This window comes from Rhinichthys klamathensis, unplaced genomic scaffold, assembly GCF_029890125.1.
Source record: "Rhinichthys klamathensis goyatoka isolate OS25496 unplaced genomic scaffold, OSU_Roscu_1.1 h1tg000422l_1, whole genome shotgun sequence".
NCBI lineage: Eukaryota > Metazoa > Chordata > Actinopteri > Cypriniformes > Leuciscidae > Rhinichthys > Rhinichthys klamathensis.
In genome coordinates, this window is record NW_026606920.1 from 1,926,504 (window position 1) to 1,941,302 (window position 14,799).

At 38.6% G+C, this 14,799-nt stretch overlaps 1 protein-coding gene across 1 annotated transcript; it reads left to right on the forward strand.

Annotated features, from left to right (window-relative positions):
- Positions 1 to 5,063: 5,063 nt before the first annotated feature.
- Positions 5,064 to 13,855, forward strand: ca8 (carbonic anhydrase VIII). Its single transcript, XM_056235513.1, has 8 exons — positions 5,064 to 5,256; positions 6,281 to 6,472; positions 8,658 to 8,782; positions 10,535 to 10,630; positions 10,813 to 10,875; positions 10,963 to 11,011; positions 11,168 to 11,280; positions 13,060 to 13,855. The coding sequence occupies exons 1-8, from the start codon at positions 5,184 to 5,186 to the stop codon at positions 13,192 to 13,194; spliced, it is 846 nt and encodes a 281-aa protein (XP_056091488.1). The 5' UTR covers positions 5,064 to 5,183; the 3' UTR covers positions 13,195 to 13,855.
- Positions 13,856 to 14,799: the final 944 nt, after the last annotated feature.

Genomic DNA, 14,799 nt, shown 5'->3' on the forward strand with positions numbered 1-14,799 from the left:
ACAGTGTTCAGCACAAACTTTTTTGCATTATTTTCCTGTTATCTCTGTAAAGCTAAAGAAACAATCTGTATTGTAAAAAGCACTATATAAATAAATGTGACTTGACTTGACTAGACCAGGGGCAGGGGCAGTTGTGGCCTAATGGGCAGAGTCGGACTTGTAAACTGAAGGTCGCGTGTTCGAGTCTCAGGACCAGCAGGAAGTGTAAGTGGGGTTGAATGCACCGTGCTCTCTTCCACTCTCATTACCCACAACTGAGGTGCCCTTGAGCAAGGCACCTAACCCCCAATCACTCCCTGGGTGCCGCAGCAAAAAATGTCTGCCCAGTGCTCCGGTGTGTGTTCAATACTCACAGCTTTGAATGTGCACTTCAATGGGTGGGTTTGGAACACCATACTTGGTATATCACTTTAGAATGAGACGTCTAGTAAGTGTTGCTATGACATAAAGGTTTCCGCCCCTGCAGTCATGGCACAAAAAATACTATCAAAATTGTGGTTAAATACTTTGTATTAAAAATCTTTAAATTCACTTATTTACTATTAATGCAATACAGTGAATTACAACCATCTGTGGTCTCCAAGTGGTTCACATCATGAACAGTTTGGCATTAAGTGATTCATTTACAACAAAACAAAAGAAAACATAACACCATCTCCAAAATATATTTTTTTGTCTTGATATACATAATGAAATTGGCTCAGTGCTGATTTTATTTATTTTTTGCTAATTCTTTATCGTGAATTGGAATGTGTGCAAAGGATTGTGGGTGACTGGAGGATGACCTTGTGTTCACACCGGCCCCGGTGAGAGTGGCAATATTCGCTCTCGCCGCCCTGCCAACGACGCCGTGGAAAGATTCGTGGACGCTCTGACGTAGATCGAATGCTTGGTGTTTTTTAGAACTTTATTTAAAGGGGCCGCAAAGCAAACAAGCATGTCGATCGTTGTTTTTGCAGAATGACCAAGTAGGGTATAAGTTAACCTCATAGAATCTTTTAAATGTGAAAGTAGAAATTGATCGATGGAAAGAACAACAATTACAGTGACATGTTTGCTAACAAAATAAACCAATTAAAAGCCATTTGTGTGGTGTGGCTTTTGTGTTCATGGTTAAGTGCTAATCTAATTTGCATTCCCGCTGAAAAACAAGTGTTCTAGGGTGAAAATCTTGCCTATAAATAGTGCTGCGCGCCTTCTTATCAAATTCAAATGATCAGCCTCTCCTCTACTTTGCTTGGGAACTAATGTGGTCGGAACCAAAGTTTACAGGACTGCGTTCGCTGGAATCCTCTCAAACGGAGCACTTCTAAATTCTGATTGGTTGCCGCCGAGCTCATTACCATAAAGTTGACCTGACTTCAACTTCTCCACGCCGCTCTCGCCGTCCAAGACGCCAAGACGCCCTCGCCGGAGGCTCACATTGAAAATGAATGACTTCCGGTCACTTGCGGTGTGAACGCACGGTGAGAAGGATACACCCGATGCATCCTTCAAAATAAGCCGAATGAAGGACATGAAACGCAGACTTCCAAGGATCCTTCAAATTGAGATGGCCTTTGTCAGCGCTTGTTGACGTAAGGCTGCATTTCTAGGCTGCTAGGACAAAGTCTGTGAACTAAGAAGCACCCATTTAGTCAGCTTAAACCTGCCTCTAAAAGTTTGTGTTCATCTGTTCATTTTGAGTGCAACACCCACATCTCAAAATACAATCAACAAACAATGTAGTTCCCTCCCTACTTTTTTTTATTGCGTTACACTAGGATGTTCGTCACAATATAGAAGAAAATATCAGTCCCAACCTGTTTCATTGTGACTTTAAGGTTTCTAAGGTACTAATATGCACCTTTTAGAGGGTAGATAAGGCACAAAGTTGTCAAACCCCCTAACCCTAACCGTTACCACCCTAGTGGCAAGATACCACTAAGGTACAATTTTCTGACAGTGAATATTCAGGAAAAGTTCAAGGACACATAAACAGTTTTTTGTGTGTATACCGTAAATATTGTGGTGTGATCTCTAGAATCACTCACACTATTTCTTAATATTTCACATTTACCATAACCCTAAATTTCTATTTTGTCGTAAGTGTATCCATATTATTAGGACTGGGCAAAAAAAATAGATTTTTCGATTAATTGTTTTTTAAAATGTGGTCGATTCAAAATCGATTCTCAAAGGCCACGAATTGTTGTTTGGGTGATTGATCTATTTATCAATCACCCAAAAGCCAGTATGAGTTTTCCTACACTCGACATAGTTTTGCAGCCTCCATGTTACAGCTAATGCTGTGAGATTTTATGTTTGTTTTAATCTTAAACATAAAATAACCTGATCCTGTTTGATCAAGGCATGCGACTGTTCTGACTTGTCCAATTTTCAGCATAAATTTTTCATCTTGCATCAAAATCCTGTCTGTTCATTGTATGCATTTAAAATATAGAGTTGGGTTCTGTTTTAAGTGTATACCTAAAATAAAGAGTTTAATATACAGGTTTCTGTGGCTCTTAATTTCTTTTTATTAATTAACCACTTGTAAACTTATGTTCACTGTTCTTTTTTTTATAAATATAGGATTTGTATTAAATCTATATTCATTGAGTCTAATCAAGAATCGAATCGGGAATTGAAATCGAATCGAGAATCAAAATCGAATTGAGAGCTTGCGAATCGAAATCGAATTGGAAGATTTGAATCGATACCCAGCCCTACATAGACAAATACTTTTAGTATACAGAAGCAAATAATAAACATTACTTTTTGTAGCGATGTAGCGATGTAGTGTAGCGATCCTCATATCCAGCAATGAAGTAATGTTTTCTTTCTTGTGCACACAGTTTGCATGGTTGTCCTTGTTCAGATGGACACGAGCATCAAAGTGCATGGTTAACCATACTCCAGTACCAATGGTGCTATTTGGGCCACAGTGGTGGTGTAGAGTTGGATGGTCCTGGAACGACACGAAACCATTTCACGGGTGAAGGGGCAGCCCACTTATGTCTACAAATTCAGTTACCAATCTCCATTTAAATAAATTTTTTATAAATATTTTGTAATGCATATTGAGCTAATGAGAGGAATATACCACGTGAGTTTTACCCTAAAGAAGATTGGTTAAGATATCAGAGATGAGAGAAAGAGCCTGACCTTAGATACTGATGAACTATTCAGGTAAATGACTTGCAATGGACTTCCCCTGCACATTTCTTTATAGACTTCTATACTGTGCCTTTGACTTACTTTTACATTGAATCAACCCATTGTCTGAAATGTTTTATGTTAAAGGTGAATTGTGTAACTTATATTCCACTAAACACTTACTGTCAACAATTGTTATTTTTGCAATTCTAAGTATTTTCAATAAATTTTTGCTCCGAGATCCAATATCAGTGCCTGATTGAGAACAAATATTTTTTGAGCCGTTTTTTTAATTGACTGATTAAACCAGTTGACAATTTGCATTTAATAATTCATTTGTGAAATCAACTGGACCTGTTGCAGCAGTGATATATTGATAAAATGTTATTTATATTAATTTATTGTCTTTAATTATATACAGTATTCACAATCATAAAGCTCCTCCCAAGTGTCCAGCCTGAGAATCCCAACCCGAGCAGGATCCAGGCCTGATGGTCATCCTGCATACATATCCTAGACATTGTTTATTACGATGACATTGTTTTTTAGAGTAGATTTATTTGCCCCCATTCGTTCCATAAGTGAGGTTGAAGGCAAGTCAAAAATGAGCACACTGCTTTAATCATATAGCTTTCTGTACCAATCCACTTGCATTCATACTCTGAGGATATTGTCATGTCTTGTCATGCCCACTAGAGGACAGTGCTGTAATCTGCTGAACCTGGACTCAAACAGGACATCTATTGTTCATGAATAATTATTCAAAGTATTCAAATGATTGCCCAACATCAAACCACCCACACCATCTGGTACACTGATAAAGTGCTTATGTTTTGATGCCGGCGAATGCAGATTTCCTGATATATCCGGTGAAATATAGATGTAATATAGATAGAGGATGCTGAGGTCACGTGACAACCCTGTTCTTGTCCCTGAGCTTTGGGGAGTAAAACGACCTACTTATAATTAATTAGGTATGATTGCACTTTTGTGTAATGTGCTGCCTTTAATTTTAGAAAATTAGGGTCAAAGTAGTTTCTAGGATAGAATTCAAGACAATGCACCATAATGTTCACCTCCTCCAGTTGTTACTTTTTTTTTTATCTGGGTCAATAAGTGCATTCAGGAGACTTTCATACATCCATCTAGTTCAAATTGTTCATGATAGCATAAGATACATTTGTCCAGCTGATAAAATATCAAAGCATTGTTGAACTGAGGAGAGTGATACAATTTGACTGCAGTGCTGACAAAAAACAAGGTCACCTGTAAACTTCTTATTAAAGTTGGTAAAACTGTCATTTTGTTTCGCTGGTGACCAGGAAAAAACATGCTGGAAGAACACAACCATCAGCCAGGGGAATATATTCACCCCTCTCATCCTTACCTTGAAAACCCTATCAGTAATGTGCCAAGCAGAACAATAACAGACCTTTCCTCTCTTCAGTCTTTAATTCTTCACCCTCCTCCTGGTGGGTGTTTTTTTTTAACCACACCCATTTCCTCCATTGTGGGAGGAACTGTCCAAGAGCAACATCACTCCTGCATTCCTGCCTGTGTGCACTGTGCTTCCCGTGGCCTGACTGTAAACCAGTACAGACTGCTGAGCGGTTTCTATGGTGCTACATCAGAGGCTTAAGAGTCACTGCACGCAGCTAATCAGATGACTTGTGGGGGAACCGTGTGGGCTGTAGTAGAACAGAATGAGTGTGTGAACTTACTTTTGCTGTGCTCTGAAGTTGATACAGGGTGGACAACTTTTCTGGAAGAGAACAGGAGAAGAAAACTCATAATTTTCAATGGAATGACAATTGTTTTCTGGTTGCAATCTCACCGTGGATGACATTGTGTCTTTGAAGCTACTGAGTTCAATCACTTCCATCTGTATTGTTATAGACCACTTTCTTCATGTTTTATGGGTGGGAAGTGAGCAACCGACAAGGAAGACTTTCCCCTGAAAACCGGCCCAGAAAGAACTAGTTTTTGGCATCTGCTCAGGACAGAACGCAAATTGTTCTGAAAGCCATAGAGGAAATTCAGTTGCCATGGCAGATAATGTTATTGAAGAGACCGATAACTACCCTGGCAAGGATGAGCTGGAATGGGGCTATGAAGAAGGTAAGGACTCAATCCGAGAATCACTGCTTATCCTCCTCTTTGTGAAACATGAAACTTTATTGTCACACCCATGATAAACAAACCCGTCTCAATTAGCCTATGAATATATATATATATATATATATATATATATATATATATATATATATATATATATATATATATATATATATATATATATATATAGTGAATTTATGCAGTTTCTACACTGCTGAGTCTTTAAATACACAGACAATACTAGATAGTTGTGATCTGTCCCTTTTTCAACAATGCTCCATGTGGCCACTTCTAATTTACAACCAATTCAGATCTTTCTTTTCTTTTCTTTTTTTTTTACAGAAAATCAGCGCACTATGTTTTTAGCTTAAAATGTATTTTTTTGATTAAATAAGTGCATAAATAAAAATATTTAAAGCATAATTGTATAATTAATGTTTATTATGTGAAAATAGCAGAGGAATTTCTTTTATTTAAATTGTATTGGACCAAGATTTTTTTTTTTGTGTGAAGAGTCATTTTTCTAAGCTTCAATTTGTACTATCTCTAGTAGTGTTAGTCTGCAATGAAACACGTTTACTTATCTAGTGCAAGTTTAGATAATAAAGCAAATGCTTAGTGAAGAGTAAAAGAAGAGAGGAGTGATTAATACATATACATGAATGATATGAAAAACAGCAGAGGAATGAGCACATCCTGTATCCCCCTGTGTCTGCTATTCCTGTTGGCCCCTCAGTAATGACTTTGAGGCACTGGAGCTCTAGCTGTCCTTATTTAGTTTAAACATTGGGACATACAAATGGACCACTGTTTGTATTATCTGTGTGGCAACACCAAATATTTCATAGCTACAACGTTTCATTCGAGGTTGAGCAACAGGCAGTGGGTCTAGTGGGTCATGAACAAGGACAGTGTTATCGGCTCAACACGAGACAAGTGTTCTTAGATAAATGCATTAAAACAAAATGTTATCACCATTCAATGGTCGATAGAATCAACTTTTTTTGTCTTTTGTGAATGAATCCAGGTGTTGAATGGGGTCTTCTGTTTCCTGAGGCAAATGGAGAGTACCAGTCCCCCATAAACCTGAACTCTAGGGAGGCCCGCTATGACCCGCGGCTGCTGGAGGTGGGGCTTAACCCCAACTATGTCGTTTGCAGGGACTGTGAAGTCATTAACGACGGTCACACTGTGAGGATCATGCTCAAGTCCAAATCAGGTATAGCATGCTAAAAGGTATCTCTGTTTTAAATTTAAAGGAATAGTTCACTAAAAATAAATATTCTGCCATTATTTTTTCATGTCATTCACAACTCTTATGTGCCATAATTCTTTCATTGGAACACCAAAAAAAGTTGATAGTTGACAAAAATGTCAAGTTCCAAAAAGGACAGAAAAAAACATCAATAAGTGCCATAAAAGTAGTCCACATGACTTTAGTCAGTGTCCCAGTCTAGATTAAAAAATGTTGATGCTTAACTTTGGCAGGGGTGAACATTATCAATGAATAATCGCTACGGGACATTTAAAATGGTACTTTGTAGTCCGCTGTCATTATACAGTAAGAGCGGACTTTAGAGGCGAAATAAAAACAATCACTGACGCCTCGTGGTGTTTGCTTTGACAAATGAGTCTGCGCGCTGCACAGTGCAGGACACTTCAGATACGGATTTAAAACAGACAATGAAATGGTGTGTATACAGTACACTACAGTGCATGTTTTCATATTATATCATTATAAAGTAATTAATTTGTTGACTAGATGCTGCATTAGTGGACAACTGCAGTATGTTTGTCGTCAAGGCTGAGAGGACGCTAACACTAGTAGGTCTACCTCAAGCGGTTAAAACTGTGTGACAAAAACACACACAAACAAGCCCGACCCAAATGTTTAATGTCACGATTGTTACCATCTATATGCATTTGTCTATATCTAGCTGGTCGCTTTAATGCATTCGTTCTCCATCGAAGTTGCATAAAGCTAGTGACATGAGAAGGCAAATTGTAGACAGAAACTGTCATTCAGCCGACACAAATAAGAAACATATTCAATTTTAGTTATTTTTTCATCGTCACTGTAATACATATTTTGTTATTTTTATCAGATAATCATAAAGTGTTTTAAATAGAAGCAAATAAAGTGTGAGTATACTATACATATGTCTAATTTCAATGCTATATGGTGTTTGTGTAGATATAAAGATGGCCATCTTTAACCAGAGGTTAACAAGCATGACTGTTTGGATTTATATGAAATGGTAACACTTTACAATAAGAAACCATCTGTAGCATTAAAGGAGCTGTATGTAAGACATTTATTTCAATTAAAATGGCCCTGAAATGTCACTAGACATTAAGAAATCATGTACATTTCAAATACTTATATCACTGACAACAGTAGTCTGGCCAGGATATTGTCATTTAAAAAGTGCAGTTGCAGCCCTCAACTGATGTTGATGTTGTCATGTTGTGTTTTGGTCTGATGCTCCACCCTCCACCTATCTACCAATCACAAAGTCAGTAGTGTTGCGGCATCCGGGTTGCCAGGTCTGCTCTAGTTACCACAGCTGCAGCTCGTCACGTTCCTGCTGGATCCTGCTGCCGATCTGGCAACCTCGAGTCAGGGAGGAGGGGGAAGGGATACACCACTCTACAGTAATTTGACAGTGATTGCAGTACTAGTTTTGGCCACAATCTTACATACAGCTCCTTTAACTAAAGTAAATAAAAGTATTGTTCATTGTTAATATCAACATTTACTAATACTTTTTTACATTTTAAAGTTGTATTTCTTAACATTAGATAATGCACTTTGAACTAATGTTTAATTAGGGTAACTAAGGTATAAATAATATATTCATACATTTAAAAAGTACAGTACATTTTCATGGTTCAGTTAGTACTGTTTTTAAATTTTTGTAATAGTGTTCAGGACTATTTTATGTGTTATGTTGGTTTCATTCAATATACTTTTAAAAACTATCGGTTGATTAATCGGTATCGGTAAAATCAACAATCGGTCGACCTCTAATATCCCTTTCATTTAAAATGGTGAATAACACATGCATAGCAATTTTTGCAATCAAATGTATATTTATTTTAAATACAGAAGATCTTCTAGTTTAAAAAAAAGAGGCAAATATCGGCCGACATATCATCTTGGATTTATCGATTTATCGGTCAACCACTATTTGTAACATGAGGGTGAGTAAATAATGACAGAACTTTCATTTTGGGGTGAACTAGCACTTTGACAAAGTCCACAAAAAAGTTATAAGATGTTTTGCTTTTCAAGGTCACTGAGAGGTTAAAAGACATAAATCTGATGTCTGTGAGAAACCTGTATTGTTTGTCAAATCATCCTGTTCTCTCCCCTTTCCTGTGACCTGTGAATGCTGTCTCAGTTGTGACTGGGGGTCCTCTCCCCAGTGACCATGAGTATGAATTGAGTGAGGTGCGCTTCCACTGGGGAAAAGAGAACCAGAGGGGATCTGAACACACTGTCAACTTCAAGGCTTTTCCTATGGAGGTCAGTGTCACTCCGCCAGTTCTGTCCATATTGAGCATTTGCTCTTATTGTTCCTCAAAGTCTGTTTCACACTGCACACATACACTCACCTAAAGGATTATTAGGAACACCTGTTAAATTTCTCATTAATGCAATTATCTAATCACATGGCAGTTGCTTCAATGCATTTAGGGGTGTGGTCTTGGTCAAGACAATCTCCTGAACTCCAAACTGAATGTCTGAATGGGAAAGAAAGGTGATTTAAGCAATTTTGAGCGTGGCATGGTTGTTGGTGCCAGACGGGCCGGTCTGAGTATTTCACAATCTGCTCAGTTACTGGGATTTTCACGCACAACCATTTCTAGGGTTTACAAAGAATGGTGTGAAAAGGGAAAAACATCCAGTATGCGGCAGTCCTGTGGGCGAAAATGCCTTGTTGATGCTAGAGGTCAGAGGAGAATGGGCCGACTGATTCAAGCTGATAGAAGAGCAACTTTGACTGAAATAACCACTCGTTACAACCGAGGTATGCAGCAAAGCATTTGTGAAGCCACAACACGCACAACCTTGAGGCGGATGGGCTACAACAGCAGAAGACCCCACCGGGTACCACTCATCTCCACTACAAATAGGAAAAAGAGGCTACAATTTGCAAGAGCTCACCAAAATTGGACAGTTGAAGACTGGAAAAATGTTGCCTGGTCTGTTGAGTCTCGATTTATGTTGAGAAATTCAGATGGTAGAGTCAGAATTTGGCGTAAACAGAATGAGAACATGGATCCATCATGCCTTGTTACCACTGTGCAGGCTGGTGGTGGTGTAATGGTGTGGGGGACGTTTTCTTGGCACACTTTAGGCCCCTTAGTGCCAATTGGGCATCGTTTAAATGCCACGGCCTACCTGAGCATTGTTTCTGACCATGTCCATCCCTTTATGGCCACCATGTACCCATCCTCTGATGGCTACTTCCAGCAGGATAATGCACCATGTCACAAAGCTCGAATCATTTCAAATTGGTTTCTTGAACATGACAATGAGTTCACTGTACTAAAATGGCCCCCACAGTCACCAGATCTCAACCCAATAGAGCATCTTTGGGATGTGGTGGAACGGGAGCTTCGTGCCCTGGATGTGCATCCCACAAATCTCCATCAACTGCAAGAAGCTATCCTATCATTATGGGCCAACATTTCTAAAGAATGCTTTCAGCACCTTGTTGAATCAATGCCACGTAGAATTAAGGCAGTTCTGAAGGCGAAAGGGGGTCAAACACAGTATTAGTATGGTGTTCCTAATAATCCTTTAGGTGAGTGTATATAGACAGAAGCACATATTTACTTAGGGACCCCTATTAACAGGTCACAGTATTCACATTGCATAAGCAATAAGCCTTTTTAAGCAACAAAACAAATTAAACAACAACCTCAGTTCATGTCAAAAACAACAATACCACATGTTCCAATAAAGGATTTATCATTGAGTCATCTATTTAAATCACCTGTCTCTGGCACCTGCTCTCCAACTCCTGCTCTTCTGTACACAAGGAAAAAGATAAGGGCCTGTTCTCAATGTGTCACCATGTTTGTCAACCTGTTACCATGTTGCGTTTCCTCAAGTTGTTGGCAATTGCAAGTCAAACCAGTCTTATAACAGGACACGGAACTGGCATAAAATAATCACCTTCATAATGTTGCATACTTTGTAGCCATATGTTGATTTTAGAGTTCTGTTTATTGGAGATCCCTCACAATTAGTAATAAATGTCTCTCACAGCTTCATCTAATCCACTGGAACTCTACATTATTCAACAGCGTGGAGGAGGCCATGGGCAAGAAAAAAGGCATTCTCATCATTGCCTTATTTGTGCAGGTATCTTCCCCATATATTGGAGGTCATGACAAATACAAAAATCCCCAATCACGTTGGGTAAATAAACATGGTATTAGTAGTGTAAACATAGAAAGCCTTTAAAGATACAAAGTCAAATGTATGTCTCTGGTCATCTTGCAGTATATTATGCTCAGTTTACACTGGTGCTCTGTTCTATGCAGGTTGGGAAGGAACATCTTGGGCTGAAGGCCATCACAGACGTCCTGCAGGACCTGCAGTACAAGGTGATCAGAAGAGCTGCCTTACTAGAGACTAAAGCGAAAAATATGACACGTACACTTGTGACTAAAAATGCCTTTTTGTGTGTACAGGGAAAGACAAAAATAATTCCATGTTTTAACCCCAACACATTACTGCCTGGTAAATGATTTATTTCTTATTCATAATATATCATACTGATATTTGTATATTTTTTGCATGTTATGATTTTGATCTTTTCTGACTACATCATGATATCCTAGTTAAAGGTTATCCGTTTGTATCTGACTGCCTCCGTTGGTTTGTGTACCTCCTCAGATCCTCTCTTAAGAGATTACTGGGTGTATAAGGGCTCTTTAACCACACCACCCTGTAGTGAGAACGTCATCTGGATTCTTTACCGTTACCCCCTTACCATCTCTCAGATGCAGGTAATATCTTTACACCTGTTATTAAATATTATTATTACTCAGATATACATGATAAATCTCTAATAAACTGCCAACCGCATTAATTTGGTGGCTATTTATATTTTTAAATCATGACAACTCTCTGAATAGTTTTATCATGTTATTGAATATGGCAATGTGGACTAGAGCTGCTGCTGTTGATTATTGCTGCTGCAGAGTAAGTATGGACTTGCTTCTGCTAATAGATACATAGACACGCTGCTGTGAGCTATAAGATATGCTGCACAAATATACAAACATAAATCCCATAGCAGATCTAGGCAGGTGGAGCTGGGGGAGGCGGAGGGTTTCAGAGGAACTCATGCCACAGGACTACCTTACAGAAATCAATGAACCAGACTATTTAAATGTTGAGTAAGCAATCTCATTGGCTGCAGAATCAGCAGAGGCCAATCAGCTTGTGTCTTGCAGTAATGATCTGATTGCTTGCAGATTGCATGTAAAGGACCTATCAGCCTGCACCTTCTAGAACTTTATGACTGATATAAAGTTTGGTGTCAGAAAGATTTATTTAAAATGTTTTTGAAAGAAGTCTATTATAAGGGGCTTTCGCACCTGAGGAACCTTTTCATAGTTCCTAGAACTATTGGCGGAAGTACCCGGATTCTGGTGTGTTCTCACTGCAGGAACTAGAACGATTTTAGTTCTAACTCCTTTTGGAGGAACTAATTTAGCTCCCACTTCAGAGTAGGGTCTGTTAGAGCACTAATTCATACGAATAGACAAAAGGGGAAATCAGAAACCGACTTTGACGTGACTTGAACTAACTGGGGTTTACCACAGTAATATACATCATAAGGTGAAGAACGATTTATGCCTTTTGTTTGCAACTTAGATTATCTTTGATCTCAATGACTGGCAGAGCAGGGTCTTTCAAGTAAAGGCCAGTCATATAGAGAGTATGATGCACAGATAAGATATGAAAATGGGTCAGGGTCTTGTATGTGTTTGATGACATAACTTTTTTAAATTATAAATTGTTTCCTTCTTGGATTAAGTTCAAATGTGTTATCCACATTTTGTACTTGGACGTGGTACTGATATGACCCTGCTTATGTTATAACTTCAATAATAGCATTAGAGAAAGAAAAGCTAAGAAAATATTCCTCGTGTTTCTAAAAGAGCTCACACCCGGGGTCCAAATTCAACACTCACACCAAATGTGAGCAAAAAGTGACACTGGCCAGTAAAAGGAATAGAGTTATCCAGCAGTTGGCTGGTAATTTTGAATGGAACCATCCAAGCATTATCCATTTAAATTGAATTGCAAGAAGCACAGTCTGACTCTTGCTGATGTTAGAGATGTGTATATTTGAAATTGAACCTTGTGGACACAGATGTGGAATATTCCTTAAACTTAACAACCTAAACTAAAATATAAGGAACAATATCATGATGACAAGCGCTGAAACTAAGGCAAATGGTACACTTATCATCATGAGGACATTCCAGAGGCATAATGGTTTTTATACTTTATGGCTATTTTCTATCCCCAATCAACCCTACCTCAAAACAAAAAAGGTTCTACATTTTAATACAGTATTATTTCGTATGTTTATTTAGCAATTTGAATTATGAGGACATCAGTGTGTCCTAATGATGTAGAGGACATGGCATGAAACCTGAATACACACTGTGGGTCCTCATAATGTAGGTCAAACACACACACACACACACACACACACACACACACACACACACACCTTTTCAACTATTGCTTTTTCTCGCTTTCTGCCACAGATTGAGGAGTTTCGTCGTCTTAGGTCCCATATTAAAGGAGCAGAGATTCAAGAAGGCAATGACGGGATGCTGGGGGACAACTTCAGACCCACCCAGCCCCTGAGCGACAGGGTGGTCAGGGCAGCCTTCCAGTAAAACCCCCACAGCAGGATCCATTTTAATCTGCCATGGGTAAATTTAAAGGAGATTGTATTCTGTTCTTTGTTTATTCCAGCGGAGCACCCTCATTTGAGCATAATGCCATGGCTTACGTATGACTTTGGCTGCTCTTTGTAAAGGAGGAGTTAGATTTGGCTCCTCACATTAGCTGATTAAATGTCTCATTGTCTGGATTGGGGCAAGAGCCCACCTGGATTTTAGTGCAAAACTGTTATTACTTCCAAAATGATAGAAAACAGAAAATGAATCTCCATATGACCATAATTCTGACCAATAACTGTACAAAAGCTCATGCTTAGTGTGCATTAATTTAATGGAAATAGGCCAAGTTCTCTTAGCAGTATTAGCATCACTATACAATAGAGTGCTGCAAGGTTAGAGCAATACAGTAACCCAATTCCTACTGATCTAGGACTTTCTGCAGCATTGTGTATAGATCTGTCTATTTCTAGGGCTCCCAAGGGCACACCTGGGTCTGCCTGCATATTATTCATTTTGAAATGAGATTTTGAGCAGGATAAATTAGGCCATGATGATGCAGTGCTACTAAAAGAGGCTGAAGATGTAACCCGAGTAATCTAAAGTATTACTTTGGCAATACTGTGCTTCTATACTACACTTCTGTAAAAAAAGATTTAAGTGCTTTATCATGTAACTTTTATTGATAAATAACCATGTTTCTAGCAGAGAATTTCAGCAAAGAATAGAAGGATCACACTCTCCGTCACTGTCATTCAAGTTTTCTCCTTAGTTTGTTTGGGATTATGATGAAATAATGTTATTCACCTCCAATTTGATTCACATAACCTGTAGCCATGAGCTGTAAACACCACAATAAACAAAAAAACCCTTCAAATATGGAGTAAACCTCATTTCCCACTTCCTACGTTTTATATAACAAATATCCAACTAGGTCAAGTATGTTGCAATCGTCTTCAAACCATGGCCATGAACTGCCAGTAAATCAGACTAAAGTCAGGATGTAAATTAGCTGAACAATTATTAAAGCCAACAACAATTATAAGTCACTTCACTAACTGCATTTTAAATTTGAAGGTCTCCTCTATTACTATGCAATTTAGTAATGTTAAAACTGCTTTCACTTACTGTATATATAACTACTTTTCACTTTTTTGGCTCACGTACATATTTATATCATCACATATACACACACTTTCCATCGCTCTTACCTGTCTTTAATTATCTCCCCCATCTCTCTCTACCACACACACACACACACACACACACACACACACACACACACACACACACAATGAACACACTACCTTCTCTGTGCTAAGCAACAGAGAGCACATGCATGACAGGCTGATGGAGTCACAGTGAGATGTTGTTCAGATGTAATGGATAGCTAATGGTCACGTGACTGCCTCACAAATCAGCAATGTGTAGCTGGAATCAGAGCCATAGAGAGAAAGAGTTGCGACACACAATGATGTCGCCGCGACGGCTGTCACGTGGTTCATGTAAGCCCCAATAGTTCCAAAACATACGCGGGCTGTCATGTTCTTCTATGGACAGACAGCAGCGATTGCATTATTAAACGGTAGATATAAAATAAAA

Excerpts from the sequence above, each read along its gene's own strand:
- ca8 (XM_056235513.1), top strand. The coding sequence starts at position 5,184 with ATGGCAGATAATGTTATTGAAGAGACCGATAACTACCCTGGCAAGGAT. Across the intron at positions 6,473-8,657 it reads CATGCTCAAGTCCAAATCAG|TTGTGACTGGGGGTCCTCTC; the intron begins GTATAGCATGCT and ends ATGCTGTCTCAG. Across the intron at positions 11,281-13,059 it reads TTACCATCTCTCAGATGCAG|ATTGAGGAGTTTCGTCGTCT; the intron begins GTAATATCTTTA and ends TTTCTGCCACAG.